The sequence below is a fragment of the Oryzias latipes genome, chromosome 11, assembly GCF_002234675.1.
Source record: "Oryzias latipes chromosome 11, ASM223467v1".
Taxonomy (NCBI): domain Eukaryota; kingdom Metazoa; phylum Chordata; class Actinopteri; order Beloniformes; family Adrianichthyidae; genus Oryzias; species Oryzias latipes.
This window is the reverse complement of record NC_019869.2, coordinates 6,717,700-6,744,302: the sequence shown is the minus strand read 5'-3', so window position 1 is coordinate 6,744,302 and position 26,603 is coordinate 6,717,700. Positions and strand designations below refer to the sequence as shown.

The 26,603-nt window shown below is 42.5% G+C and overlaps 1 protein-coding gene across 6 annotated transcripts in view; it reads left to right on the top strand.

Moving 5' to 3' along the window:
* The window catches only part of LOC101163095 (CUGBP Elav-like family member 3), a 34,771-nt gene extending 9,043 nt beyond the window's left edge, over positions 1-25,728 (top strand). For 3 of the 6 annotated variants that reach the window (XM_023959632.1, XM_023959631.1, XM_023959633.1), the window contains 11 exons: positions 7,837-7,885; positions 10,501-10,629; positions 11,788-11,867; positions 12,617-12,760; positions 15,562-15,811; positions 16,924-17,073; positions 17,196-17,255; positions 18,100-18,195; positions 19,797-19,940; positions 20,028-20,166; positions 24,922-25,728. In XM_023959632.1, the coding sequence (XP_023815400.1) occupies positions 7,837-7,885; positions 10,501-10,629; positions 11,788-11,867; positions 12,617-12,760; positions 15,562-15,811; positions 16,924-17,073; positions 17,196-17,255; positions 18,100-18,195; positions 19,797-19,940; positions 20,028-20,155 (1,230 nt within the window). In that variant the 3' untranslated portion in view covers positions 20,156-20,166; positions 24,922-25,728. The remainder of the gene's footprint in view (positions 1-7,836; positions 7,886-10,500; positions 10,630-11,787; positions 11,868-12,616; positions 12,761-15,561; positions 15,812-16,923; positions 17,074-17,195; positions 17,256-18,099; positions 18,196-19,796; positions 19,941-20,027; positions 20,167-24,921) is intronic. The other 3 variants (XM_023959634.1, XM_023959636.1, XM_023959635.1) reach the window with 3 other exon arrangements.
* The last annotated feature ends 875 nt before the right edge of the window (positions 25,729-26,603 follow it).

Genomic DNA, 26,603 nt, shown 5'->3' with positions numbered 1-26,603 from the left:
CAAACATTCGTCCTGAGATACACATCAGAAACCAGCAGCTGCAGGGGGATATTGCTCATTTTATGGTGTTGTGTTTGTATTTTAGCGTTCAGATAGAACTGTGTGGACTTACAGACAAGATGAGGTCATGACGGCGCAAACTCGTGACCTGCAACAAGTCATGGCATGAACGGCATCTGCCTTGATCTGTTACATACATCCCGACGTCGTTTTGATGCGGAAGAGGCGGTGGATGATGGCAGAGTGTGGAGTTAGGCGCGCACTCAGGCGTGGGTTCATTTACATACGCATGCAGTTCAATGCGCGAGCGAGCGGCGGTGGCGGCGGCGCAGGGAAGGAACAGCAAAAAAAGAGGGCTCGTCCTCTGAACGTCACTGTGGGGCGACGGCATGCAGAGATGTGGGTGGATGGTAGTGAGGGGGGGAGGGGGGTAAGAAATGACTGGGAATTTGACATGATGGGGGGGTGGGGGTGCACTGGAGCAGTGTTTTTATCAGCTTAAAGACAGACATCTGTTAATGAGGTATGGGGGGGGGGTGTCTGGCACACAAATCCATAGCTGCTGCAGGAACTCGGAGGCTCTTTGAACTTTGCAGATGAACGTGCACCACAAGAGCAGCGGGGGAAACGGGTTCGAATCTGACGTCTCACGTCCGACCACATTCAAATGTAGCCATGAGACGTGACCGAGCAGTTTTCTGAAACTCTTTGAGATTCAGTTTCTTCTCTTTTGGAGGGAGCGGAGGGGGTTGGGGGGGGGGGGGGGGGTAACCGACCTGTCAGCTTCCCGATTTTCCAGGGCGAACCAGTGAACCCTGCGAGGCCGGAAGCATCAGCGGGAAGCGGCTCTGGCGCCGCACAAGCTGACATTGATTAAATATTATTGAACTGTAGCCGTCTATCTCTTTGTGTTGGATTGATTCAGCAGCCAGCAGGAGAAGTCTGAGTTTCCCCAGGCTTTGTGTGCCCCCACCCCCCCCCCCCCCCTCCCCATGTGTGCACATCCACATGTGAAAATATTAACCGGGCATCTCTGCTTTGTTCAATCCTTTTGTGTGACATGGTTCTGTTCGTTTCCTGTGTTTGCTTTATCTTTTTCCTTTTTTTTGTTGTTTAAAAAAAACAAAAAACCAATTTTGAATACACCTGTGCCTCCCCCCACTAAGAAGTCCCCCTGGGGTGAATTCACAAGTGCATCTCAGCGTTAAGGCGCGTATCTGCGATGAGGAGGCGGGCGAAGGAGCAAGAGCGGCAGCATTAGAGACGGGAGAAGAACAGAGCGGGGAGGGGAGGGGAGGGTAGGGGAGGCGGGACGTGGCAGGTTGATTACGGTCGCAGGACTCGTTGCCTGGAGACGGCGGGGACAAGGGATGCCAGGTTGCTAGGCAACCGGTGCGATGCAATGGCCAGGGCTGTGTGATGGAGCGGAGTGGAAGACAGAAAATTGTCTTTTGTCCCCCACCCCCACCCCACCCCACACTGTCCACACACCCCAGTACCCCCACCCCCCCACCTCGCCCCCACATCCCTGCTGCTGTTCCTCCAAACGTTCCTTAAGGAAAAGGAGGGGGTGAAGGCGTCTGCAGCAGCTGTTAGGGAAAAATGGAGAGAAATCAGAAAAAATGTGTCACCCCCCATAAATCCCCCCCCCCCCACACATACACACACACCACCACTGGTGGAATTACCATCACGGGCTGTGGTAAAGGGGGAAACTTCATCAACAATCATCTGCTCAGAGGCGGCAAAATGTCATCATCAATACGGAGAAATGAGTGCGAGCGTAAACAGCCGGAGTCCGCTTTCCCGCCCCGAAATCCTTCCACAAAAACAGACAGGGCCACACCTCAGTGTGTGGGGACGGCGCCACCGACACAGAGTCGTAGCTGCATTTCTATTGGATAATCTATGGATTTAATTTCTCATAATCCCGGTCAAATCCCCGGCGGCACCACAGAGAGCAAATGTGTGGCTGTGATCTCAGGAGGAGACTTTCTGTGTTTAGTCGAGGAGGATTTTATGTAACTGTGTCTGTTTGCAGATGGAGCGCAGGGACTGTGTGTGTGTGTGTGTGTGTGGGGGGGGGGGGGGGGGGGGGGGGCAGGAGGAGGGAGAAAAAAATAAAACAGCAGAAGCACACCGGCGTAATGTGTTGTTGATCAGGCAGGTTCTGCTCTCGTATTGTCTCTGCTCCGGATAGGACTGTTTTTGTAAACAAGCCGAGGGGAGGGGCTGGAAGCAACAGGAGGCGGACGAGGAGGAGGAGGAGGTTGGGGGGAGCAAATTACAGTTAAAGTGTTAGTGGTTGAGGCTTAGAAGCAGATATTTTTTCCTCCTTACTTCTGCTCTCGAGGTACAGCGAGCATTCAACAGGCGTAAATCCGCCCCACACCATTTTTAATAATTCAGCGACTCTGATCTGTGTTTCGCCTCCATTTTTACTCCCCCAGACCTGTAATCCTTTCATCTCCTGACCCACAGGCTCCCTTTGTCCTCCTCATCCATGATTGTTATTTGTCATGCACCTCTTTCTCCGGTCGCTCAGTGTAACCTTGTTTACCTGATGCGAGGCTCTCATCGCCGGGGTTGTCATGACGATGGCCATGTGAGCGCCGGCCTCATCAGAGCAGCAGGACCGGTTGCCGTGCCGATCTGAAGTGGTGCAGCCCTTTATGGTCTCCACTTCTCACTGTTTTCCCTCTTGTATATTCTAATTCCAATCTCCTGAGCCATCTGCTGCGCCTCTCCTTATCACCGCCGCCGCCGTGGCCTTCACTGTTTGTTCTCCTGTAGCAAATATGGGAGTTTTAAAAAAAAAAAAAATCCAACCTCGGCTAAAAACATCACAAACAAATTCAGCATTTTTTATTATTACCAATGCCTAAATGTCTTTTAATATGCACTAAAGCTCTTCCATCTGTGTGACACTTGTTATTCAATGAAGTGTTTCTTTATCTCTGAAAGCTGCAGAAGCCAAAATTCAAAACAAAAGAATTAAGAAAAATCAGAGCTGCAAGCTGCTTTGTACGTTTTTTTTCTGACCCCACCCTGGTCAGTAAAAACCGTTTTTTTTTTCAAAATGGTGGCTTTTCTGTTGTTTTTTTTTGCCATAGCAACCGTTTTATTTTTTGGCCGTCTGGGGGTGACGAACAGGACAATGTCATTTTTCGTAGAATCGGCGAAAGGAAATTTTAGGATTTGCTTAGCAACCACCGCAACATTCCTGACATGTTTGTATCGTATGGTACATTGTTTCGCTTACCTTGAACCAACTATTCACGTCTTAAATATTTACAGTACTTTGATTAAAAAAATGTGCGAGCAACAGGGAAACACCACTTTGTTGAACTTGCCAGGCTAACGGCGTTCAAAATCCACGAACTGTACAACCAACACCCCCCCCCCCCCCCCCCCCTGATGCTCTAGGAGTTAGAAGGTGATAGATTGTTTTACTTTAAATTTCTAGCATTAAAGGTGTAATGTCGTCATTTTGTGTGTGTATGTGTGTGCTGCTGTAGCTGCTGCTGCTGCTGCTGCTGTTGTTGTAGCTGCTGCTGCTGTTGCTGCTTCTGCTGTAGCTGCTGCTGCTGTTGTAGCTGCTGCTGTTGTAGCTGAGGCTGTAGCTGCTGCTGCTGCTGCTGCTGCTGTAGCTGCTGCTGCTGTTGCTGCTGTAGCTGAGGCTGTAGCTGCTGCTGCTGTTGTAGCTGCTGCTGCTGTAGCTGAGGCTGTAGCTGCTGCTGCTGTTGTAGCTGCTGCTGCTGTAGCTGAGGCTGTAGCTGCTGCTGCTGTTGTAGCTGCTGCTGCTGTAGCTGAGGCTTTAGCTGCTGCTGCTGCTGCTGTTGTAGCTGCTGCTGTTGTAGCTGAGGCTGTAGCTGCTGCTGCTGTTGTAGCTGCTGCTGTTGTAGCTGAGGCTGTAGCTGCTGCTGCTGTTGTAGCTGCTGCTGCTGTAGCTGAGGCTTTAGCTGCTGCTGCTGCTGCTGTAGCTGCTGCTGCTGTAGCTGAGGCTTTAGCTGCTGCTGCTGCTGTAGCTGCTACTGTTGTAGCTGCTGCTGCTGTAGCTGAGGCTGTAGCTGCTGCTGCTGTTGTAGCTGCTGCTGTTGTAGCTGAGGCTGTAGCTGCTGCTGCTGTTGTAGCTGCTGCTGTTGTAGCTGAGGCTGTAGCTGCTGCTGCTGTTGTAGCTGCTGCTGCTGTAGCTGAGGCTTTAGCTGCTGCTGCTGTAGCTGCTGCTGCTGTAGCTGAGGCTTTAGCTGCTGCTGCTGCTGTAGCTGCTGCTGCTGTAGCTGAGGCTTTAGCTGCTGCTGCTGCTGTAGCTGCTACTGTTGTAGCTGCTGCTGCTGTAGCTGAGGCTGTAGCTGCTGCTGCTGTTGTAGCTGCTGCTGTTGTAGCTGAGGCTGTAGCTGCTGCTGCTGTTGTAGCTGCTGCTGCTGTAGCTGAGGCTTTAGCTGCTGCTGCTGCTGCTGTAGCTGCTGCTGTTGTAGCTGCTGCTGCTGTGGCTGAGGTTGTAGCTGCTGCACTGCTGCTGCTGCTGCTGTAGTAACTGCTTCTTTTTCTGCTGCTGCTGAACAGAATAACTGAATTTTTACCTGGAGGCAGGACCTCTTGGGGCTGCAAACTCTGTCTGGACGTTTGCGTCTCTGTTGCCTCAAATAGCAACTAACTGAGAGCAACTCAGATTAATATTCAGCAGCAGGAGCCAGACTCCCATCTGCTGACTGATTGGAAGATAGTTCTGACACATCGGCCCTCAATCATCCTCCTAATTGGTGCGATCAATTGGAGGCTCTTCACTAGGAGACGCAGGAGGCCTCTGCTGCAGGTTCCGGTGGTATTTCAGGTCCAGACGTTTGTTCATGCGGGTCCCGGCCCCGACGGATGCAGGACCGCTGCGCCGATCGATGGCGTCTCCCAATGACCGATCACGGCGGATCAATCAGTGTCACGGGATCGGTGACTGGCTGAAATGTCAGCGGCTCCATAATTAAGACCTTCATTAAGCTCCAGCTAACGGAGTGTCACTCTGATGCTCTCACCTCCTCTCCTCCTTTCACTCACCCCTCCCCCTCCCTCTCCTCCATATGCCCCCCAATCCCAGCCTTCTTGCCTCCCAATCTCTGCTTGTTCTTTGTCCACGCTGTGGCTCCTGGTGTGCTTTACTTACACCCGACATGATGGCGATGTTGGATCTAGATTATTTACGAAAAGGTTCATTCATCTTTTTTTTTTTTTTTTTTGGAGGGGGGGAGTCTCCGGGTTTCCTTTTCTCCTCCTTTGTTTCTCTAAACGTTTGAAACCCTGCTCACATTCATCTTAGCTTCTCTCCCCAGCACTGTTTTCTGATGCTGCGTGCTCCTTTAATCCAGATTAGCTGGCGAGTGTTCTTAATCCTATCATTTGCCCAATCCTGCGTGGGTGTGTGCTTTTCCTGGTTTTGTGTGATAGGGGGACAGGGAGCGGTGGACGGCAGGATTAGAGCAGATTCTGATGGATGGAACGAGGAGGTGGGGGGGGGGGGAGCTGCCGGATGACACTGCAGATATCTGTGTCAGCTGATGGCGGCCGGAGTTACAACAAAACCGGAAATCACAGAGGAGAAACGCACGTGCACGCCACTTTTGAATCAGAGAAATCAGATTCACAATCTCTGAGAAAACAGAACTGCAAAAACAGGCCCCTAAAAATTAATTCTGCCCCCATTTTCTGTAATACAAACAAAAACGTCAGTAAAATCGTCTGACCAAGACTTCTTCTGTAAGGGAAAAATTCTAGACATGTTCTTGTGGCTTTTTTCTGGACATAATTATAGAAAATTCAGTTTAAAATGTCAGTTTGGAGTATTTCTTTATTTAAATCGCAGACTCTGTATCAGAACTGTACGGATAGCTCTGATATTGCTGCCAGCGGTAGGGCGGTCGACCCATGATCGTAAGATCATGCCTATGAGTCAATGTGTCCTTGGGCAAGACACTGAACCCCACCTTGCCTCTGGTGGGAGGTAGGCGCCAGTGTTCGCCACCAGAGTGTGAATGTGTGTGTGACTGTAAAGCGCTCTACAAGTAAACGCCATTTACCATTTTTGTTGCACTGCCAATTTTAGGTTGGGAGATGGATAGTGGGAAGTGGGGCAAGGCTCACTCTGCGCCCACAACACAGGGGAGGGGAATTTCTAAACTCCTGCTGCTCTGCAGAAACTATGTCCTAGAAAACAACACAGATATTCTAATTTTGACTAAAAACGTAATAATCATAACAAAAAGAACTGAAAATACTTTAAATGTTGATCGAGTGACACTTAAGTTTCAGTTTTTGTAGTGCACGCGGAAAAAACTCAAACTCTCACAAAGGATTTGAAATATCCTGTTACACTCGATATGAGACAAACTAACTTACTGGTGACTTTTCAGTAAAATCTAATAATTTAAAAAAAATAAATCAATCCTGATTTAGTCAGAATGAGTCATTCCATCTTGAAAACATCTTATTTAAAGAAATATCTCTAATTAAAACAGTTTTCATATTTTACTTTACAGTAGATCATATGTTTAAAGGCCCTACATCACGCTTTTCTTAAGGATTTTTTAATAAAATAATGAATTATTTTTGTAGCTTATTTTCTTATTCTGAGTTAAGACGCCTCGCTCTCCCAGGCTCCGCCTTTCTCTCCTTGCGGGTGCCTCCCATTTCATGACGTCATCCTAGAGCCGGCCTCGAGCGTGAACGAAAGCAAACCACATCCGAACTTTTGCAAAGATGGATGTGCATATTGTGCATGGGGCGGCTGCGGTGCAGTGGGAAGGCGGTCGACCTCTGCTCGGATGAATGGAGGTTCGATTCCCGCCTTGCCCGCCCATGTGTCGAAGTGTCCTTTGGCAAGACGCCGAACCCCACCTTGGGACTGTAAAGCGCTTTGGGTTACACAAGTATCCGCCTTTTACCACAAAAAATGAAAGCGTTTAGCCGGTCACCTAAGCAGAGAAAGTGGTTGTGTCTTTTAGCCTGTTGGGGTCAGGGTGCAGACTGCTCTTGGAAGGGGCGGATCCCCACTTTGTGATGTCACAATGTGAGGACCCACTCATTTACATGGATTGGAAGGGGCTGGTGCTCGGAGAGCAACTTTTTAGAGAAAAATGTGCGAACAGATCAAAATACCGCTTTGGGTTGTTTTTAGTCAGAAATTAACATAATACACTAAAAACCTCAACAAGTGGATTTTTTTTAAATAGACCCTTTAATGCAGAATATTTATCTATTTGTGAATGGTGATCAATCTTATTTCAAGAACTTGAATTAAGGGAAACTTCAATGTTTATTGAACTTTTGTTTGACTGTTATGCGTAATTTACATGTAATTCTAATTTTTTTTAAATATTTTTCTCTTAAAATAAGGAAAGGTGGACTGTGGCACTCAATATAAATGTACTGAATTTATTTAAATTAGTGTTTCTAGCTAATTTCCTGATAGGATCATTTTTCTTGCAAGACAGAAGAAAAAGAGTCTTTATGTTCTTAGAATTGTGTTTTTGCAAGTTTTTATTGTTTTACAGGAAAACATTTGGCACAGATTTGTTATTCTACTACCTTTTGTGAATTTCAAGCTAAAATCATTTTCTCATTTTCCCGAAAGTTTCCTTTTTTTCAATCTTTTACATGAATTAGTTAATATGAAAATACATTGTAATTGCTGTCTCCTAAAAGAGGTTAAAATCCTTTAAAGTTGGATGAGAAATGCATAAATTCCAGATTTTACTGTTTTTCCTTTTCTTTTCATTTTTGCTGAATAAATCCTGTCGAGTCATCTTTACTGGGATTAACGTCTGAACCGTCGCCGTTTCTCCACAGATGAATCGACCAATCCAAGTGAAGCCTGCGGACAGCGAGAGCAGAGGAGGTAAGAGAGACCTGTCCGCCACACAAACACACAGCACCTGTCCAAACAGTGAGCCTGCGAACGGGCTAAAGTTAGCCGCTCACTCCGTCTTCAGCTGACATGCGGCCGAAGATCCACTTCAGCGCTTTGAAGCCTCCTTAGTCCCATTCGGTGTCAGAATGGGCTGAATATATTTGGATGGAGCTGCAGACAGATTACTTAGACTGTGGAGTTAAGCTGCAGCATGGAGTCTTTATGATGTAAGCCCTGGCAAACCTACATTTTTCTAATAATATATGGTTTTTGATCCGATAGAGCAGAGGTAGTGTAATGATTAGATCTTCATTTTCCTGGAAACTCCTGGTTTAAATGAAGTTGGCTTTTACAACGCAAAAGCAATGCATCAGCTTCCAATTTTTACCCATCATGCCTCTGTTAATGGCAGCTTAGAATTGCTTTGCCCCCCCATTGTTAATAACCCCCCCCCCCCCCCCCCCCCCCAGCTTTGTGCTTTCACAGAAATAAACTGAGTGACTGGTCCTCCAAGTCCAAAAAGGCGAACATTGTCTAGTCTGAGAGTAAACTGTGAACTCCACTCACACGTCCACCTACTGAAATGATGCTTCACTTTCAGTTTTTTCCTAATGAAACGTTGCAGCAGATCCTCCAGGAAATGGCGAGTCTCCTCCCGAACTGACAGGAGCTTCACCAGCGCCGAGCCGAGCCTTCTTCTCACCGAAAACGGTTTTAAACATGGCTGAAGGACGTCTTCGCTGCTTCCTACAAAGTTAAAATACAAATATTGATCATTTAGTCCACATTTAGGTAAAAACTTCTAAAGGGAAACTTTGAAAGATCAGAAGTAAGAACGTTTGTTGCTCAAACTTACTGCTAATGTACATATTACTTGCGGTATCTATTCGCCTCATTCAAATGATTCTAATTCTAATCTAATCAGGTTCAAGTCATGTGACTGGATTGTATTTATAGATCTATTTAGCCATAAACTGACACTGATTATGTTGTTTTTAAGTTAATATTCTGTCCTCTTCCCGACAAAATAATGTTCCCGTCTTTGCAAAATGCCGATCAGCCTGATTTGATGCTCAGGCCTGTAATGAAATTCCTGCTCAAGCGGCGTCTGATGTGAACGGGTTAATGGTGCCTTCAGAGACATCCAAGTTAAGCACGCCATGTGCACTAATGCCGCCCGTCCCATCGCAGACGATGGTTTTTGTTTACTAATTACAAGCTGGATTATCTGGAAGAATTTCTGAGCGGCTCGTCGAAGCAGAAGACACTTTTCCTCCTCGCTTCACTCCATCCTCTTAACGAGTTCAGGCCTGGAGATGGTGACGCTGCTTCTGAGCAGCTTGAAGTTACCTTTCAGTGCTGTGAACATCCTGTTGCGTGAATTCACCAGAATCACAGGAAGTGAGACCCACTCTGATAAAAAATTGTGTATTCTTGCAGCATTTTTCTGATGGTGGATGACATTTATAAAGAAAATTCAGGTTTAAATTATATTTCTGAGTCTTTCTATATTTAAATGAATCAAAAGCAGATTTAAAAAAAAGCCGTACTTGTGACGTGAAAAAAAAAAAGTTGGGCGGAGCCACAGCCTCCCTGATCCGAATAGATCCACGAACATCTATGTTTTCCTCGTCTGAGCTGGGATCCTGATCAGAACTGGACGGCTGGACGCTCTGATACTGCTCGCCATTTTTTGTTTCACCGCTAATGTTAGTTTGGGGGAGTGAGGCGGCGGGAGAGCGTGTAAACAGAGAGCTCTCAGCAACAGGGAAGGGAAAGGGGGCATTGGTAGGGGAATTTCTCATGAACTCCGGTCACTCTGCAGAAACTGTGTCCTAGAAAACTACACAGGTTTTTGGATTTTGGCAAAAGACAGCAGAATCATAATGAAAAGACGACCGGGAACACTTTAAAGATAGATCAAAAGATGATCGGAGTGGGACTTTTAAAATAAAAAAAGACATTTTAATGGCGGGGAAAAAGTTCATAATATATATGTTTTTATTCTCTTTTATTCTTTAACATTTAAGTGGATTAATGTTCATTTGGATATAAGCTGCAGGTCTCATTTTTTGCTTAAAAAAATAAAATATATTTTTCTTTACATGTAACTGAAATGTTAGCTGCTAAGTTTGGTGAGAAATGTATCCCTTGTGATCCAAACCAGCCTGATTTTTTGCCTTTTTCCTTTCCTCCTTCGTGTTGATTATTTGACATTTGTGTGATTTCCATCCAACCAAATCGTCCTCTTGGTGTAACCGGCTTGTGTCTGAACAGATTGCAGCAGGATCTGCCTCGTGCTCACCTCTGTTTTATTCTGGAGCTCAGAAATGTGTCGCGATGTGAAGTGAATGAGCTCCAGCACACTGGAAGGCTGGTTTGATCCTTGGGGGAGCAGCTTCACAAAGGAGACAAACATTTGAGTCACAGCCAGATGCTGTTTGCTGAGCTGCTCGTTTTACTGCCCTCTGCTGGGGGTTAGAAGTATAGCAAGCTTCTGTCTATGTCTGTACATCTTTTTTTCAAAAACCTCCTTTTGTCCCCCTCTCTTTCAATATCATGCCCCCCCTCCCCTCCCATCATGACGCCCTCCTTCCCCTTAGAAGACAGGAAGCTGTTTGTGGGCATGCTGGGAAAACAACAGACGGATGCAGATGTGAGGAAAATGTTTGAGCCGTTTGGCAGCATAGAGGAGTGCACGGTGCTGCGAGGGCCCGACGGGACCAGCAAAGGTAATGTCACATCCCTCCTGAGGAACCAGAGGAATAATAAAAGCGTGTTTCCTGAAAAGCCCGGAGCCATGGAGAAAATTGAAATCTTGTTTTCAAGTAGGGGGGGGGGGTCCTCACACTGTGTTGACGCTGTTCCTTATTGGAGAGGCTGGGTGCATTTACCTGACTATCTACGTTCAGATCTTCATCCACACTCAGAAGACTCAAATGGATCTGAGCTGCGATCGGTTTCTGCGCTCAGCTTTACAGAGGAGGAAATAGCTCACACCTTGGAGAGACTGGAAGCCGTTAGTTTTGGTGGGGAAGCATCTGATTTAGAAGCCTTCTGGAAGGGTTGGAGGCTTGCCAGCTATGCTGATTTGTGTCGAGGCCCCCCGAGGGGCACCCGGGATTCAGTGGAAGGGTTACACGTCCCATCTGGCCCGCAGGATTCTGAGAATCGAGCTGGAAAGCATCACTGAAGGAACTGCATGCCTGGAATAGAATTTTTTTTTTAAATGCGTGCTCCAAAACATCAACCAGTTTGACCTTTGACCCAAAGGTTCAAATTGGTCCCTCCCCCCCTGCAGGAAAACGTTTTATTGATAAGAAAGCAAAGTGGCTCGTTTAGCTTGTGGAATACAAGCATCAGATTTATGGGGCAAATCTGTGCTGATTGCTCTAAGATAAATAAATAAAAAGCTCCCTGTTTATCCCAAACCGATCAGGAGGTGGAGGGTTGAAGGTTCACCGCCGCCGCTTCCTAACAGCCTAAAGTCAAAGACCCTTCAAAGTGCTTCACAGGGAAATGATTTCGGCCGCGCTGCGAGTCATGAGCGTGAAAAGAGGAATTGACTGTTTGCTTGAAGCCTGCAGCAAAGGATATTAACGACTATTGTCAGTAACAACAATGCTAATGATCTTTTCTTTGTAAATCAAAATCCGGTGACAGCTCCAACACACACGCCGCATTTTTCTGCATTTGTTGCATGAGCCATGACTAATAATGCAATAGGTTTTATGGGTCACGGGTAATGATGCATGCGCTGGTTTACGGGCCGTGATGGATAGAGCAATGAATATTCTGCAGGCCGCGCTTTAATGACGCCGGAGTAAGTGATGGAGCGCGGCTTCTGATGCGAGTTTGTGTGGCGCCAACGGCGTGTCGTTTCCTTTCAGGTTGTGCGTTTGTGAAATTCCAGAGCAACGCGGAGGCCCAGGCCGCCATCAACGCTCTGCACGGGAGTCGCACCCTACCTGTGAGTCCCCGCCCACAAACACTGGCGCTCATGCTGATGCTTCGCATCTTTTGTAGACACTCAGTGCAGTGACTCAGCGAAGAGTCACCACTTCTCATTTTGTCCCCTCCTCCTCCTCACATGTGCACACACACAGCAGAGAGCAGTTTGGTTTGTCTCTGGAGTAAAATGCATCTTTTAAGGCGTAAAAAAACACATTTATTGGAGCTCCTCCCCAAATGTCACCTTCCTCTAACGGTCCTGCTGAACCCTCACAGCCCCAGCGGCTGAGTCATTCTGAACCCTGAGCGAGCTTTTGTTGGAGAAACTCTGACTCATTCGTCCTCTTTTAACCAGTTTAGCTCAAACATGAAGATTTGTGTCATTGCACAGCCTCTCTACTCCGACTCCTAAAGGAGGACGCTCTGTATCTGAAGACGACTGAAGACAACAAAAACGCAAACCAGTGAGCTCCTAATGTTTTTAGAGCAAAGAAAAATGAAAAAGCTCAGTGTAGCTTTGACTGTTCTACACCTCTGTCCTGTGCAGATTGCATTATAGGCAGAAGCAAAGGTCTAGAAGCCTCATTAGGTGTAAATGATCATTAGGTTTGTGTTTTCGCATCTATCACCCACATAAAGCTTGAATATTTTTTTTTTTCTGTGATTATAAGCACGGCGTTCTGCTCCTCTTTCCCACTCTGAAGATCCAGATGTTGTGAGGTCCACGGCGAAAAGCTGGCGTGGTTTTGATCGCTCTCTCCTCTGCAGGGCGCCTCCTCCAGCCTGGTGGTGAAGTTTGCAGATTCAGAGAAGGAGCGGGGGCTCAGGCGGATGCAGCAGGTGGCATCTCAGCTGGGAGTCATCAGTCCCATGACCCTCCACCTCGGGGCCTACAACGCCTACACACAGGCGGTGAGAAACGTGCCGCGGCAGACGGTTTGTTCACTAAAGCACGATGACTGTGATGAGATCCTGAAAGGTTAGTGCTGCTTCAGGAGGTTCATTTTCTCAACATCAACATTCCCGGACACTTGAAGTTTTATGAGAAGATGTCAATAAATGGACATCAACCCATGTTCAGTCGTCGTGGATCTCTAAAAGAAGATTTCTTGACTCGTTGTTTCAACAAAGACACAAAGAGAAGATGTCCCATGAAGCTTCAGCCCTCCGGTTCCTGATCTTTATCTGGAAAAATGTATCCACCCTTGACAGATAAAAACTGAACCTTAGCAAAAACATGTTTGTGCTAGCAGGGGAAAAAATAGATATTTTTGATAGAAAACTTGAAAGTTATAACTGATTTATAGCCACAGAGTATTAGAGCCACCGTAAAAGAAATATATGAGAATAAAGTCGTACAAAAATGAAATCAAAATGCAAATTTTACTAAAAATTGTGAAAAAATATTCAACAATTTACAAGACAAAAGTTGTAAAAACAAACTTCAAAAGGTTTTATGAGGAAAAAGCTAGATTTTTTACTAAAATAAAATGTTCACTTTTAAAATGTCGCAGAGAAACGGGATCTCGCTGAATCAGCGTAGCTTTTTTTTGTAAATGTACAACTTTATTTTCTTTAAAAAAATGACTCTTTCCCTGGTAAAATTACGCCTTTTACGGCCCATTTACGATTTTATTTTTGTAAAAGATTTTTTTTGTACGACTTTATTTAAGAAAAAGTTGATTTTATTTTCTCATAATGTTATGAATGTGTTCTTGAAATTCTTTACTTTTTATCATAATTTACGACTTATCGTAAAATTTTAACATTTTTTTCTCATATATTTTTATCCCCTTTTTCTTGTAAAACTTAGACTATTTTTCATAATTTCACAACTTCTTTTATGTAAAATATTTACTTTTTATCATAATTTTACGACTGATTTTTTGGAAAAATGTAACAATTTTTCTCACAATTTTAGAACTTCTTTTTTTTACATTTTTTGTAAACGTTTTTTTTATAATGCGACTTGTTTCTCGTAAAATTTTGTTTATTCCGGAATTTTCTCATTATTGGATAACTTTTTGTTAGAGTAATGTCAACATTTTTTTCTCACTATATTACAACTTTTTTTTGTAAAATATCTTTTGTTGAACATCTTGTTCTTATAATTTGACAACTTTATCTCATAAAATTTTGACTTTTTGTTATAATTGTAGAACTTTTTTCTTACATATTTCTTTCTTTCTAACATGGTAGTCATAATACTTCATCATAAATTAAATGTCCTGGTTTCCCTCTAAAATTGGCCAAACAATGAGCAACTGGAAGGCTGAGTTCTCCGCTGCTGGTTTCAGATTTGCTTCATTTCCATCTGCTCCATTTGTGGAGCCTGACTACGTTTCCAGTCAAGATGGACGTTTTCATTTGTGGGCATTTCAAACAGTTTTATTTAAAAACCTTCCATTAAAAACCAAACTCTGATTGAAAATTACAAAAAAGCCCCCGAAGCTTTTCAAATATTTCGTATCATCTATACGCTGATGACATTCAGCTTTATTGGTCCTTTGGAAAAAATAATTACACACATCTTTCGTATCTACTAGACTGCTTGGCCAACATTAGAGTTTGGTTAAATGACAACCATTTACTCCTGAACCTTAATAAGACAGAGACAATAATTTTTAATAAGACAGCTTGGTTCACTGAGCTCTTCTGTCCAGCCCAGTCTCAGGAATCTTGTTGTCTGGTTTGACAAAGCTATGTCTCTAGACTCTCACTCGAAGCTCTTGGTCAAAAACTGTTTTTACCACCTGAGGAACGTGGCTAAACTGAAGACAATGTTAACCAGATCTGACCTTGATTTGATCATCCATGCTTTTATCTCCTCTCGGTTAAACTACTGCATTTCTCTTTTTTACTTGTTTTAACAAAAAGTCTCTCCAATTGGTCCAGAACTCTGCTGAAGGCTTTTGACTGGAACCAATAAGCGCACTCATGCCACCCCTCTGCTTTTATCGTTACATTGGCTTCCTGTGAAATTTAGAATCGATTTTGATTTTAGTTTTTAGAGCCTTGCACGGACAAACCCAGAACTATATTTCTGACCTTTTAACTCCCTACACTCCTGCACGCTCCTTGAGGTCCACTGATAAAAATCTTTTATGTGTTCCAAAAACTTGTTTTATAAATAGGGGAGACCTCGGTGCCTTTCAGGCAGTCGCTCCCCGACTTTGAAATGACCTCCCCCTGTCTCTGCGCCAGATTGACTCAGTCGAGTGTTTTAAAGCTCAAGTTAAGACGTTTTTATTTAGGAAAGCTTTTAGCTGACTTTTACGTGTGTTCAGTTCTGCGTGTTTGTTTGTTTACTTATATGCCTGTGTGTTTATTTGGGTCTCACCACTGATTTTACATTGTTTTAACATTGTGAAGCACTTTGTGAGTCGCTCTCTGAGAAAAGCCCTATATAAATAAAGATTTATTTACTTACTTACTTACTTTTATAAGGCAGCAAGAAAATTAACTTCAAAGATTTGACCACAGCAAAGAAAAATGTCATGTCTTTTTAAACAAAACCTCCACGTAAACTTATATTTTTTAAATTATTTCACCGGATTTTATCACTGCATGCAGCTACCAGTGAGGGATTAAACGAATCCATATAGTTGTGGAAAAATCTGATTGTCAGAGATTCGGCTTTTCGTGTTTTTCATAAATCTGCTGAAATATCTGAAGACGTTTGATGAGCAGCCGCGTCTTTTTCTGCCCCGCAGCTGATGCAGCAGCAGGCCTTGGTCGCCCAGTCAGCTTACCTCTCTCCTGTTGCCACGGTGGCAGCGGTTCAGATGCAACAGCTCGCTGCGCTCAACCCCAACAGCATCATTGCCACGCCGATAGCATCCATCACCCCTTCCTCAGGTAACGGCGCCTGTGGATGTCTGGCTCCGGCACAGCTTCCATTCGATTTCTGCCTGAAATATGAGGACAGGTTGAGACGATTCCAAGAGGTCGACATTTCAAACGGTCAGTCATTTTTTTTATTTTATTTTAGGTTGAGCTCTAATTTGACTCTAAAGAAATGAGTCAAAGAATTCTTCTTGTTCTTCTGTTGAGCTTCATAGGGACAGAGTTAAAGAAGGAAGTCTATCACATGCGTGGGATACAAACTCCCACATCTTTCTTTAATGATGCTAGAGATGTCACCTGCAGGTCAGACCCTCGTCTCCTGTCTGGTTTTAGAACTCCTTGATGTTTGTGCGGAATAGCTGGAGGATGATGGGACACGGAGATTTGGAGGTTCTGCACTTGTGACCAGATTACAGAGAAAAACATCCAAAATCTTCTTTACTTTTTTTCTTATCTTAAAAGCTTTGTTGATCTAAAGAAGTGAAAGGAACAGAAGCAGAACTTTTTGGGGAAAACTGAGCAGAAGATGTTAGATTTGTCCAAAAAGAACTTTATCAGCAGTTTCTAATGAGCTTAAAGTCTGATAAACATCTATAGGTTATTGAGTAAACCACTGCACGCTGTCTATAGGAGATCATTTCTGTTTAATTATTGTCTAATGATGTTTATTTCCTTTGTTTCTGGATTTTTCTTTCATTTAAACATTTCTTGTTAACTTTCACTTGTTGATTGTACTAAAGGTTCGGAAAAGAGTATAACTCTGCAGTAAAGAACTGGAAGCTGTCAAACCCACAAGATGTGCGTCTTCTTAGTGTTTCATCAGAACTTCGGTTCCTTTAGTTCTTCATTCCTCACTGAAAGACACCTGCATCTGTTAACTTTAGCAGGAATATTCGTCAGACCGCTTTATTTCCTGGCTGCTGGTTCGAATCCCCGGCTGGGTCCTTTCTTATGTGGAGTTTCTCCTCCTTCATTCATGGGGTTTCAGTCCAAAAACAGGCTTCGTGGGTTCATTGGTGATTCTAAATTGCTGCTAATTGTGCATGTGAGCGTGTGACCCTGCAACAGGCCAGTGACTGTTCAGAGCGTACCACACCTTCACCTAATAGTAGCAGGGATAGGCTCCAGCAACCCCATGACCCAGAAGGGGATTCAGCAAATTTGATGGATGGATGGATGGTTCATCCCCTCTCTAGAGGCTTTAAAAGTCAAACTGAACTTGTCTGCAGGTACCAGCACTCCTCCCTCCATCGCAGCCACACCCGTTCCTGCTCTGCCCCCACCCATTGCAGTGAACAGCTACCCCTCCGTGCCAGCTCCACCCAGTGGCCAATCGGCTACAGAAGCCCTCTACACTAATGGAGTTCATGCCTATCAAGGTGCGAAACACAACTTTCTCCTTGTTGTAAAGTTGTTACAAAGCATGTTGGGTAAAATCAAAGCACTAATGACTCTCTGCAGTTTGTAATGCACAAAACTACATTTTGTTGTCGTCCCTCAGCCCAGAGTCCTGTCCTGGACCCCCTACAGCAGGCTTATACCGGCATGCAGCACTACACAGGTCAGTTCAGGACACAAACTGCTTACATTTCATATCTATAGACTGCTGAGGCTCCTTCTTTATCCCTCTGTTGTACATCTGTTTGGCTTTGAGGAGTAATGCTAACAGTTTAAAGTAACACTGGATTTGTAGTTCTGGTCTAATCTACTGTCCGAGTGGTTCATTATTAGAATAAGCGTAAAGCACTTATTCTGATCTTCTTCTGCACAACATTGTCTAGTTTGCAGGGTTCTAAAAGTAAACAATTGCGTTCATTTGTATAGATTTGTATTCAAAAATTGGATTCTACACCAGTGTTGTCAAATTTATCTCTAATAGTAAATGGAGAAAAAACAATAGAGGTGCATCACTGCATTTGATAGAAAAGTCAATAAGCTGCAGCAGGAGGATCTAATTTAATACAGGATGCATTTTATTTTGAAACTTTCTTTTGGACTTACATGTGTTGCTGTCAAAGAAGTTAAAGTTGCTAAACATACAAAAATATTCTAATAGTTATAATTCAGTTATCTTAAATATTTAGAAGCTACATTTAATAAACAAATGACTTAATGGCCTAAAGAAAGTATACTTTTATAAACAAAAAAGGGGGACTTTGCTGCTCTTACTGGGTTTTGCTCTGTAAGAAACTGGACCAAATGGATGTTGTAGTGTTAAAGGTAGCAGACCCCTGATGTATGAAAGGTTATTGTGCAGAAATGTGATATTCAAACATAAACAAGTCTGTGGTGAATCTGCACTTTCCTAACATAATCAAAAGCCTCTGCAGTAACTTCAGGTTTCTATATTTTGTTGATGTTTTCTTTTGTAATCAAGACAAAGCCTCTTCCCTCCTCTTCCTCAGCCACCTACCCAGCAGCCTACAGCCTGGTGGGACAGCCGTTCCCGCACCAGCCCACTCTGGTGGCGCAGCAGCCACAGCAGCTCCAGCAAAGGGAAGGTGAGCTCAGAAAGCCTCACACCTCAGCCGCCACGCCCACAGAGGATTAGACTTTACTGCTTTGATCATCTAAGGTTGAGTTTATTTCACCCCTCAATGGTCTCTCCACTCGCTGATGGGATTAAATAGGTTGTAAGAATGACCCCCCCCCCCCCCCCCATTTGTATAATTTTCTATTCACAATTTAACGTGAAAGCTACAAAAAGGTGTTAGCTTTGAAATTTTAGGTTAAAAACAAACAAGAGTTATGACACATGATTGTGACACCACCTGGAATAGATGTGTATCTCTTTTTTTGAACATTTGTTTTGTAATTGATACCTTTTTTTTCTTTAATCTTTACACTTTTGATCCTTGTTAAAAATCATTAAATTTTTGCTGTGAAAATGACATTTACATCTTGAATTGAGGTTTTTGTACAGTTTAGAGTAATTTATGTAACTATTGCGTAATATAATGAAGATCTGGGGTTATTAAAACATTTTAAAAACAGCTTTAAAAGTAAGTTATTAGAGCAAAAAGGCCCCACACCACTAAAATGTGGTACAGGGAAAGTTTTCTAGGAGAACTGATTCATCTTAAAGTGTGTCATCAGAGTGCGACTCTATGACCAGTGACAAACCCAGCAGGTCAGATAACTTTAGCTTCGATTAAAGCTCAACAAGATCCAAACACGTGGAACTAAACAGAAACAGGATCTCACATCTTATCTTGGAAATGTCATATTTTGGTTTTTTTTTTGCATCACGAAAACATTGTGTGTTTGTGAATGTTGTGGGTTTTATAACCTCACATTTAACAACCCTCTGGATTATATTAGTTTGCAATCCTAAATGTTTCCTGTTTACTTTATTTCTAATCAAATCTTTTGCCTTCAGTTGGAAAACATAGTGACTTAGTGTCAAGAAGAAGTCGTTCTTGTTCCATCTGGTGCGCCGTCCTACATGAGAACTTAGATTTAAAACCTTAGTTTGAAAAATTAATTTAAACTAAAATGAAATAGAATTTAACATAAACGTGTGTCTGAAGGGGAGCCGCAGGAGAAATATGCACATAGGGACAGATACATGAATTTTATAACTCTCAGCTCTGAATGAAGGACGTTGTAACACAAACACAGATTTAAATCTGCGGATCCACAGGATTTCTGGGAGTCCGTTGATCTGTCCCACCTCTCAGACGGCTCTCCCTCACTTCTTGAAGCATTCTCCACTATATAATGATCAAAACGATCCGTGACGTTCCTGTTTCTGTTAGAAAACAGCAGTTGGATCAAACCATGTTCATATGGGGAGGCTGTTGAAGGGAACAGTCAGCCACTTTTACCTTTAGTGTGAGCAGGTTGGAAAGGTGCAGCAGCACACATTTGTTCTGGATTTATTCCATCAATAATGATAATTTTTACTTAATGCTGGGAAAATATTTCAGCAGAAGTTTGTTTGGCGTCATTCTGCAGACCTAAATCTTCAGGACTGGCTGAGTTTGCAGAGTAAAGATGGAGCAAACATCCACGTTTCTTTGGTTCTTCCCTAATCAAAGTTTGCTGAGCTTTGGTCAGGATTTACTGAGTGATTCCATGCTTCTTGTTTTTTTGCGTGCAGGTCCTGAGGGCTGTAACATCTTCATCTATCACCTGCCGCAGGAGTTTACTGACTCAGAGATTCTGCAGATGTTCCTGCCTTTTGGAAACGTCATCTCTGCAAAAGTCTTCGTGGACCGGGCCACAAACCAAAGCAAGTGCTTCGGTGAGCCCCAAGAAATGTTGGTCTCACGAGGTGGACGAGGCCTCAAATGAGGAATGATGCAGCTTTTTCTGCTTGCTTTTGATTCAGGTTTTGTCAGCTTTGATAACCCATCCAGCGCCCAGACAGCCATCCAGGCCATGAATGGCTTCCAGATAGGCATGAAGAGGCTGAAGGTGCAGCTGAAAAGGCCCAAGGATGCTAACAGACCTTACTGAAACAGTGAAAGGTGAGCGCCTTTGTCTTTGAGCCATCACGAAGGGATCCGGCTTGTTGACAGCTGGTGTTTTAAAGCTTACAGTCCCACTTTTATCAGCTTTAGATCTCGTTTCAAAGTGGTCTTTTCATGATGATGTTGCTGCTTTTAGACAAAATACAAAAACCCGTGTAGTTTTCTTTGATATAGGAAATAAATTCTATTCTAAATTCACCGCTAGGAAATAACTTTACCTCTAAGTTGTGGGCGGGACCGTTGGCACAAAGCAAGCTCCGCCTCTATGGAAGGATTTTTGTGCCATTATTCCAAGTGCAACACTCACTGATTTGAGTGGAAAACTTTAATAATTTTGTGTGCTCCAAACATTATTTAATAATAATAATAATAAATTTTATTTAGAACGCGCTTTACATTTTAGATAAAATCTCAAAGCGCTACTTGAAACTCAAAAATACATCCAGACAAAACAATTTTCTCTCGATAAATTTTAATGTGCCACAAAAGCCGGCCAATCACAGACATGGACATTGATGCTGATTGGTCGGAAATTCTTCCAAACGTAGACAAACCAGATTCCGTCTACGAGCTAATTGGAAGACTTTCTGACCAATCAGCATCACCCTTCATGTCCGTGTCTGTGTTTGGCCGGCTTTTATGGCACATTAGTAACGCGGTGCCCTGCTCTGAATCGAGTGCATTAGAGAGAGAATTTATTTCGATAATCAGCGCGTAGTTTTGAGTTTCAAAACAGTGTTTTGAGCACAGAAAATTGTTAAAGTTTTACGCTCAAAACAGTGAGTGTTGCGCTTGGAATAATGGCACCAAAATCCCTCCATACACTTCCACTGCCCGTTTCGTTGTGGCGCTGAACAGGGAGCTGGTGGTCCGCCCAGCACCTTTTCTACGTCACAAATAGGATCATTTTTCAGCTGCCTTTTTTTTACCTACTCCTGATCAACGATTTGCATACAGAAATACTCAGAAATGCAATTTTAAGCTTAATTTTCTTTCTTTATATCCTCCACCATGGGAAAATTTTCCACAAGAACGTGTTTGAAACACCCTTTTCATCGGAGCGGGTCTTTAATATGCAAACTAAATTAAACCGATACCTCCTTTATAGCCGTTTTATAATGTGGAACGGAATTAGTCAACAGCTGGACAGTATATTTACTGTAAGATTCATTGTAAGGAGGTGGCAGCACCTAGAACCTGAAATTGAAAATGCCTCTCTGCTGTAAAGAAAGCGCCAGCTGCATAGAAGTGGTCCTGCTCTCCTTTGGTTGAGAATTAAATGTTCTGTCTAACCAGTGTTCTGTCGCAGGGTTTAACTGTCCCTCATTAATTTTGCTTTTCTTTTCATTTACTGTTTTTGTGCTGTTCCATTTTTCCTGAAAAAAAAACATCACACCACTCTCCAGACTGTCCCGCCCATACATAAATCGTGGAGACGTGCGGCGCTATGGCTACGGCTGCCTAGCAACCGCTAAAACCTCTCCCCCCCTTCCTTCTCACAGCGTTGTAAGTTGATTGGCCTGTGTTGGTTGCTGTGGCGATATTGCCTGTGGTGGTTGCCGTTAGCACTTTTTTTGGGGGGGGGGGGGGGGGCTTGTTGCGGCTCGGCTCACCATGCTCAGCTGCATGGCGGGTTACCGTGGTGACTGTGAACTGTGTTTGTTGCGTTGTGGCGTTCCTCTATTTTCTTTGTCCTGTTTCCTTTTTTTTAAATCCTTGCAAAAAAACAATCAATAATTGTCACATGACCTCAGCATTTGTAAGCAACTGATTATCATGACATTCTGTGGGTAAAAGTTGTGTAAAACAGAGAAGATGGTCTCCATCCAACATGGATCCAGTTTTCTCCTTGTTTTGGTTCTGATGGGTTTCTGTTGTGTGTCATGATTATCATTCTTACACCCCACCCAACCCCATTTAGTTTTAGTAGCTTCTGGTGAGTGCAGGGTTGTGGTTTGGTTCCGAGTGACTTTGTGACTGAACTTTGTTTGTTTTTTGTGGAACCAACAGTCGCCTGAATGTTCTCCTCTTCGTGGATGACTCATTGCTGTCTGAGTGTGAATGACGCCTCGTGTGTGAGTCTTCTCCAACACCACTGTGCTCATTTTTGTCTTATAGAAGTGAAAGAAAGTGTCCAGACTCCAACTTGATTCTTGGTTGGTTCTGAGTGGAACTGTTTGGTTCCTGTGACCCGTGATGCTGGTGGAGGATCTGCATTTCTCTGTAGGAATTCTGGGAACCCAAAAGCTTAAGAAGGGGCATTGTGGTGGAAAAACTGTCACAGTAAACGATTCCCATGCGAGGGTGGGACGTACCATTTGGGTTACTTTAAAATAAAACTAACAAGAGTTTCTGTCTGCCTTTATATCAGGCATGCGGGGGGGGGGGCTTCTTCCTATCAGAAGGAACAGAGCGTTCCATCACATCTCTTGTTTTCTCCATCCTTACGATTGATTGTGTAGTATCTAAGTCGCTGTCTCACTAATCATTGCTGTCTTGCCATACAAAGGTCACCGTCTGGAATAAAAATGTCACATATTCCAGAAACACGAAAATCAAAGCTTCAAATTTCTATCAGAGCATAAAAAATGATTAAAACCTGTAAAGAGAAAGATACTGTTCAAAATGAGAGAAAAAAGACAAGATCAGCTATAAAACCTGAAAAGTAAAGAAAATTAGTCAAAAAATGTTTGAAATCTCATTTCTCCATATTGCAACAACAACACTTATTTGTCTGAACATCCTGTAAGTTAAATCCTATTGTTCACCTTCAAAACCTGATTCCAAATAAACTTATTTGCGTTGGCATTTGCCTCCAAATGAAATCAGAACTGAAAAAGATGTCGATCAGACCTCCACATTTACATCCGCACAGCAATGAATCACTTTAATCCTATATAATCATTCATATATTTGGTACACACATTTCTGACATCCCAATCTCATTACCATGGTCCAAACTTTCCTTTAAAGCCCATTGGATACAACTTGGTCCATGTTTTCTGCCCTGTAGTTCATCATCATTCCACTGGGGTAGTAGAAAGGCTTTTATTGCTCTTTTCAAAATGGCTGCTTCCATGAAATATCAGACTCATCCATTGGTATTCTTTTTTTTTTAAATTATTATTTGTAGAATTTATAGTATGTAAAATGTATTGATTATTCTTTATAAAACAGTTACACCCCGTTTAAAAATGTGTGGATTAAATGTGGGACAGTGGCTAAATAAGGTGCTTTTTTGCCTGAACACTCGTGTTAATATTTTTGCATCTTAGACTAACATTTTTGTGAGTAAAAACGTCCTAAATACCCGACGTATCATAATTGATCCTATCCACACTATAGGGTGCACTTTTAAGTGCAATATTTTTTCATAAATTGGCAGTGTGCCTTATAATCCAGAGCGTGTTAAATATGGATTAATTCTGGTTGCGTTTACTGATAAAGAAGCGATTTTGAGACGCACATGGCTTTCTGTTAAAATGTCAGTCTGTTTTTTATTGTAAATACGCTAACGTGATTAATGTGTAGCGGATTGTTTTTTTTTACGTGTTACCAACAGGGGTTGGGAGGGAGCGTAGTCATGGTAATGTTTGTTTTAGCGGTATCTATCTTTTTTTCTAAGTGTTACAAACAAGGTTGAGTTACAGAAATTGTAAATGCGCTAACGCAGCTAATGCAGCTAACGCTTCTTTTTTCGGTGAACACTTCTAACGTGTCCAACACGGCTAACGTGTCTAGCACGGCTAACACTTCTAACGCGGCTAACGTATAGCGTGTCTGACTTTTTTTTATTTCATTTTTTTCAGTACAAACAAGGTTTCGTTACAGATATTGTAAGTACAGTAACGCGGCTAATGCTTCTAACGCTTCTAACGCTTTTTTTTCCCTGGCTAAAACTTCTTACGCGGCTAACACTTCTAAAGCGTCTAACATAGCTAACACTTCTAACGCGGCTAACGTGTAGCGTGTCAGGTTTTTTTTTTTGTGTGTGTTTTTTTTTTTTTTAGTGTTATAAAAAAGGTGTAGCTTCAGATATTGTAAGGATGCTAATCCGACTAATGTGTCTAACACAGATAACACGGCTAACCATTTTAACGCGGCTAACATGTAGATTGTTACAAACATGCTCTGGAGTTGCTGTGAAGGCACTTAATAGAGTCTGACTGACTTATCTCTGACTCATTTTTCTCGTTGACATATTTAGATTTAATTAAAGAGTTTAAAAAAAACATCTTAATTCCAAGAAGGTTTTTGACATTACTGTTAATTCTTGAATATAGTGGGGTTTTCAGGGTTAAAATATTTTTTGAGTTTTTCTTAAGGGAATCTTCCAATTACAAAAAAGTGTTAGATTTTGGCTATAGAGCCTTTAAAAACTCTTTGCAGCATCTTCCTGGGTAAATACCGTCAGGTTTATGAGTTTGGTGAATATTAGTAAAATATTTGCTCTGTCACTGCTTTTTTAAAGTTTGAATATCTGGTCCTCACCAGAATTCCTACTGTGCATGTTCTTGGCCTGCCAAGAACCGGGAACCTTTTGGGTCTTTTAGGAATACCCTTTCCAGTACTCATTGAGCCGTTGCATGGGCGGTAAATGGTGACTGAATAACCTCTGAGTGCAAATGCTGCAGACTCCCACTTTACCACTCCACCTCTGAAGCCTCCTTTGAATGTGTCGTCCAACTTCTGGGATGTGATTGCTTTAATCCTCTGGGTTTTTTTTCTTCTTCTCTTCTTCTGCACCTTCAGGAAAACCTAAGAGTTCAATCAAGGAAACCACTTGGGATGTCCCAGCCTTTGTTTTTGGTTGTGTGACCAACCGTATAGCACAGGAGCAACACTTCACCAAAAGCAGTATCCTATGTGCGAGCTTACAAAATCCGCAATGCCAGCAAAAAAATCCCGACCATCTCCAGAGTCAGCATCCGCAGTATCAGAAGTTCTCCAGAGTTTGTATCATTCCACAGCTGGATTCATTTCTACTATGTACATAATCTATTGTTGGCAACAAAATATACATGTTAAGGAAAAAGCACATCACTGATGTTATTCTGCTGAACAGGGTTCTACTGTATAGTGTGATTTGTGGTCTATGGCGTCAAGAGAAGGCCAGTCTACACAGTGGAAGGCAAAAGAAAATACTATTCTGTATGATTACCATGGGTAATATTGTTATGTAGAGTTAGTTTTATTATTTATACGTAAAATTAAAAACATGGAATGATTAAAATAGAAGTGAAATGGATTTGCTCTCACTGTATATACCTTGGTTGTCAAAATGGAGGACGTTAAAAAAAAACCTACATTCTTTGCTGCGACATTTAAAAATCAACAGGGTGGAAGGAAGGGCTGGGAATTTTTCTATCTTGATTTTTTACGTTTAATTTATTAGTAATTAATCTGGAGGCTGGGAAAGAGGACAATTTCTTTTTTAATTTTGAAAGAAAAAAAAACAGTCAGGAGGTCCTCATGACAATGAACACATATTATAAAGTTTTTAAGTGCATAAATGTACCTATGGAAGTTAAAAATTAAAACAAAAACAATGTTTCTTTATTTATTCTCTGCAATTGCTGTTTTAAAACATGTCTTTAAAAGAAAATAAAGTACAATTTAGAAAAAATGAACTGAAATATCTCAAGTGTTTTTGTACTTTTTGTGGGTTTGGATGATTGTGTTGATCTCTTTACAGCCACTTAGGTATTTAGCGAAATATTTGATCTTTAAATGATTTATTTTAATAATACGATCAATAAAAATATAGAGGCCGTGTCAAAAAGTCACTACGACCATTTTTCGCATATTGCAAGGATAAAAATTGGTCATACGTGAATCTACGTGGAAAAAATCAGAAAAATTCTGGTTTTTATGTAAATTTCACAGATGAACCATGTTAAAACCACAGAAAAAGTACGAATAAACCACGCAAAGAACACGTAAAACATGAACTGTGCGTGATTTTTGCACTGTTTATATGCCAGTTTATATGAGTTTATACGAGTTTAGTGATCCGTGCATCAATTACGGAATTCGAACGTCATTTGTGCGCCGTATAAGTCATATAAAAGTTGTACATCGGTGGTCGTGCGTAAAAAGTCCATTAGACATACGTGGAACGATCGTGGAAAGAGACACATTTGCGAATGCATCTCACAAAAATCACAATTTTGTAATATTTAGGTAAAAATTGCGTATAAATTGCATAAAATATGCAGCTATCACGCGTGCAGTTTTGATCCAGATTCCAGCTCAGACAAGAAAACGTTTTTCAAACTGCATTTTTTCGTCTACTCCCGATTCACAACAATTTGAATAAATAAATACTCAGAAATGTAAATTTGAGCTGAATGTTCTTTATAAATGTCCTCCATCATCAGAAAAATGCCACAAGAACATGTTAAAAACACAATTTTTATTGAAGCGGGTTGACT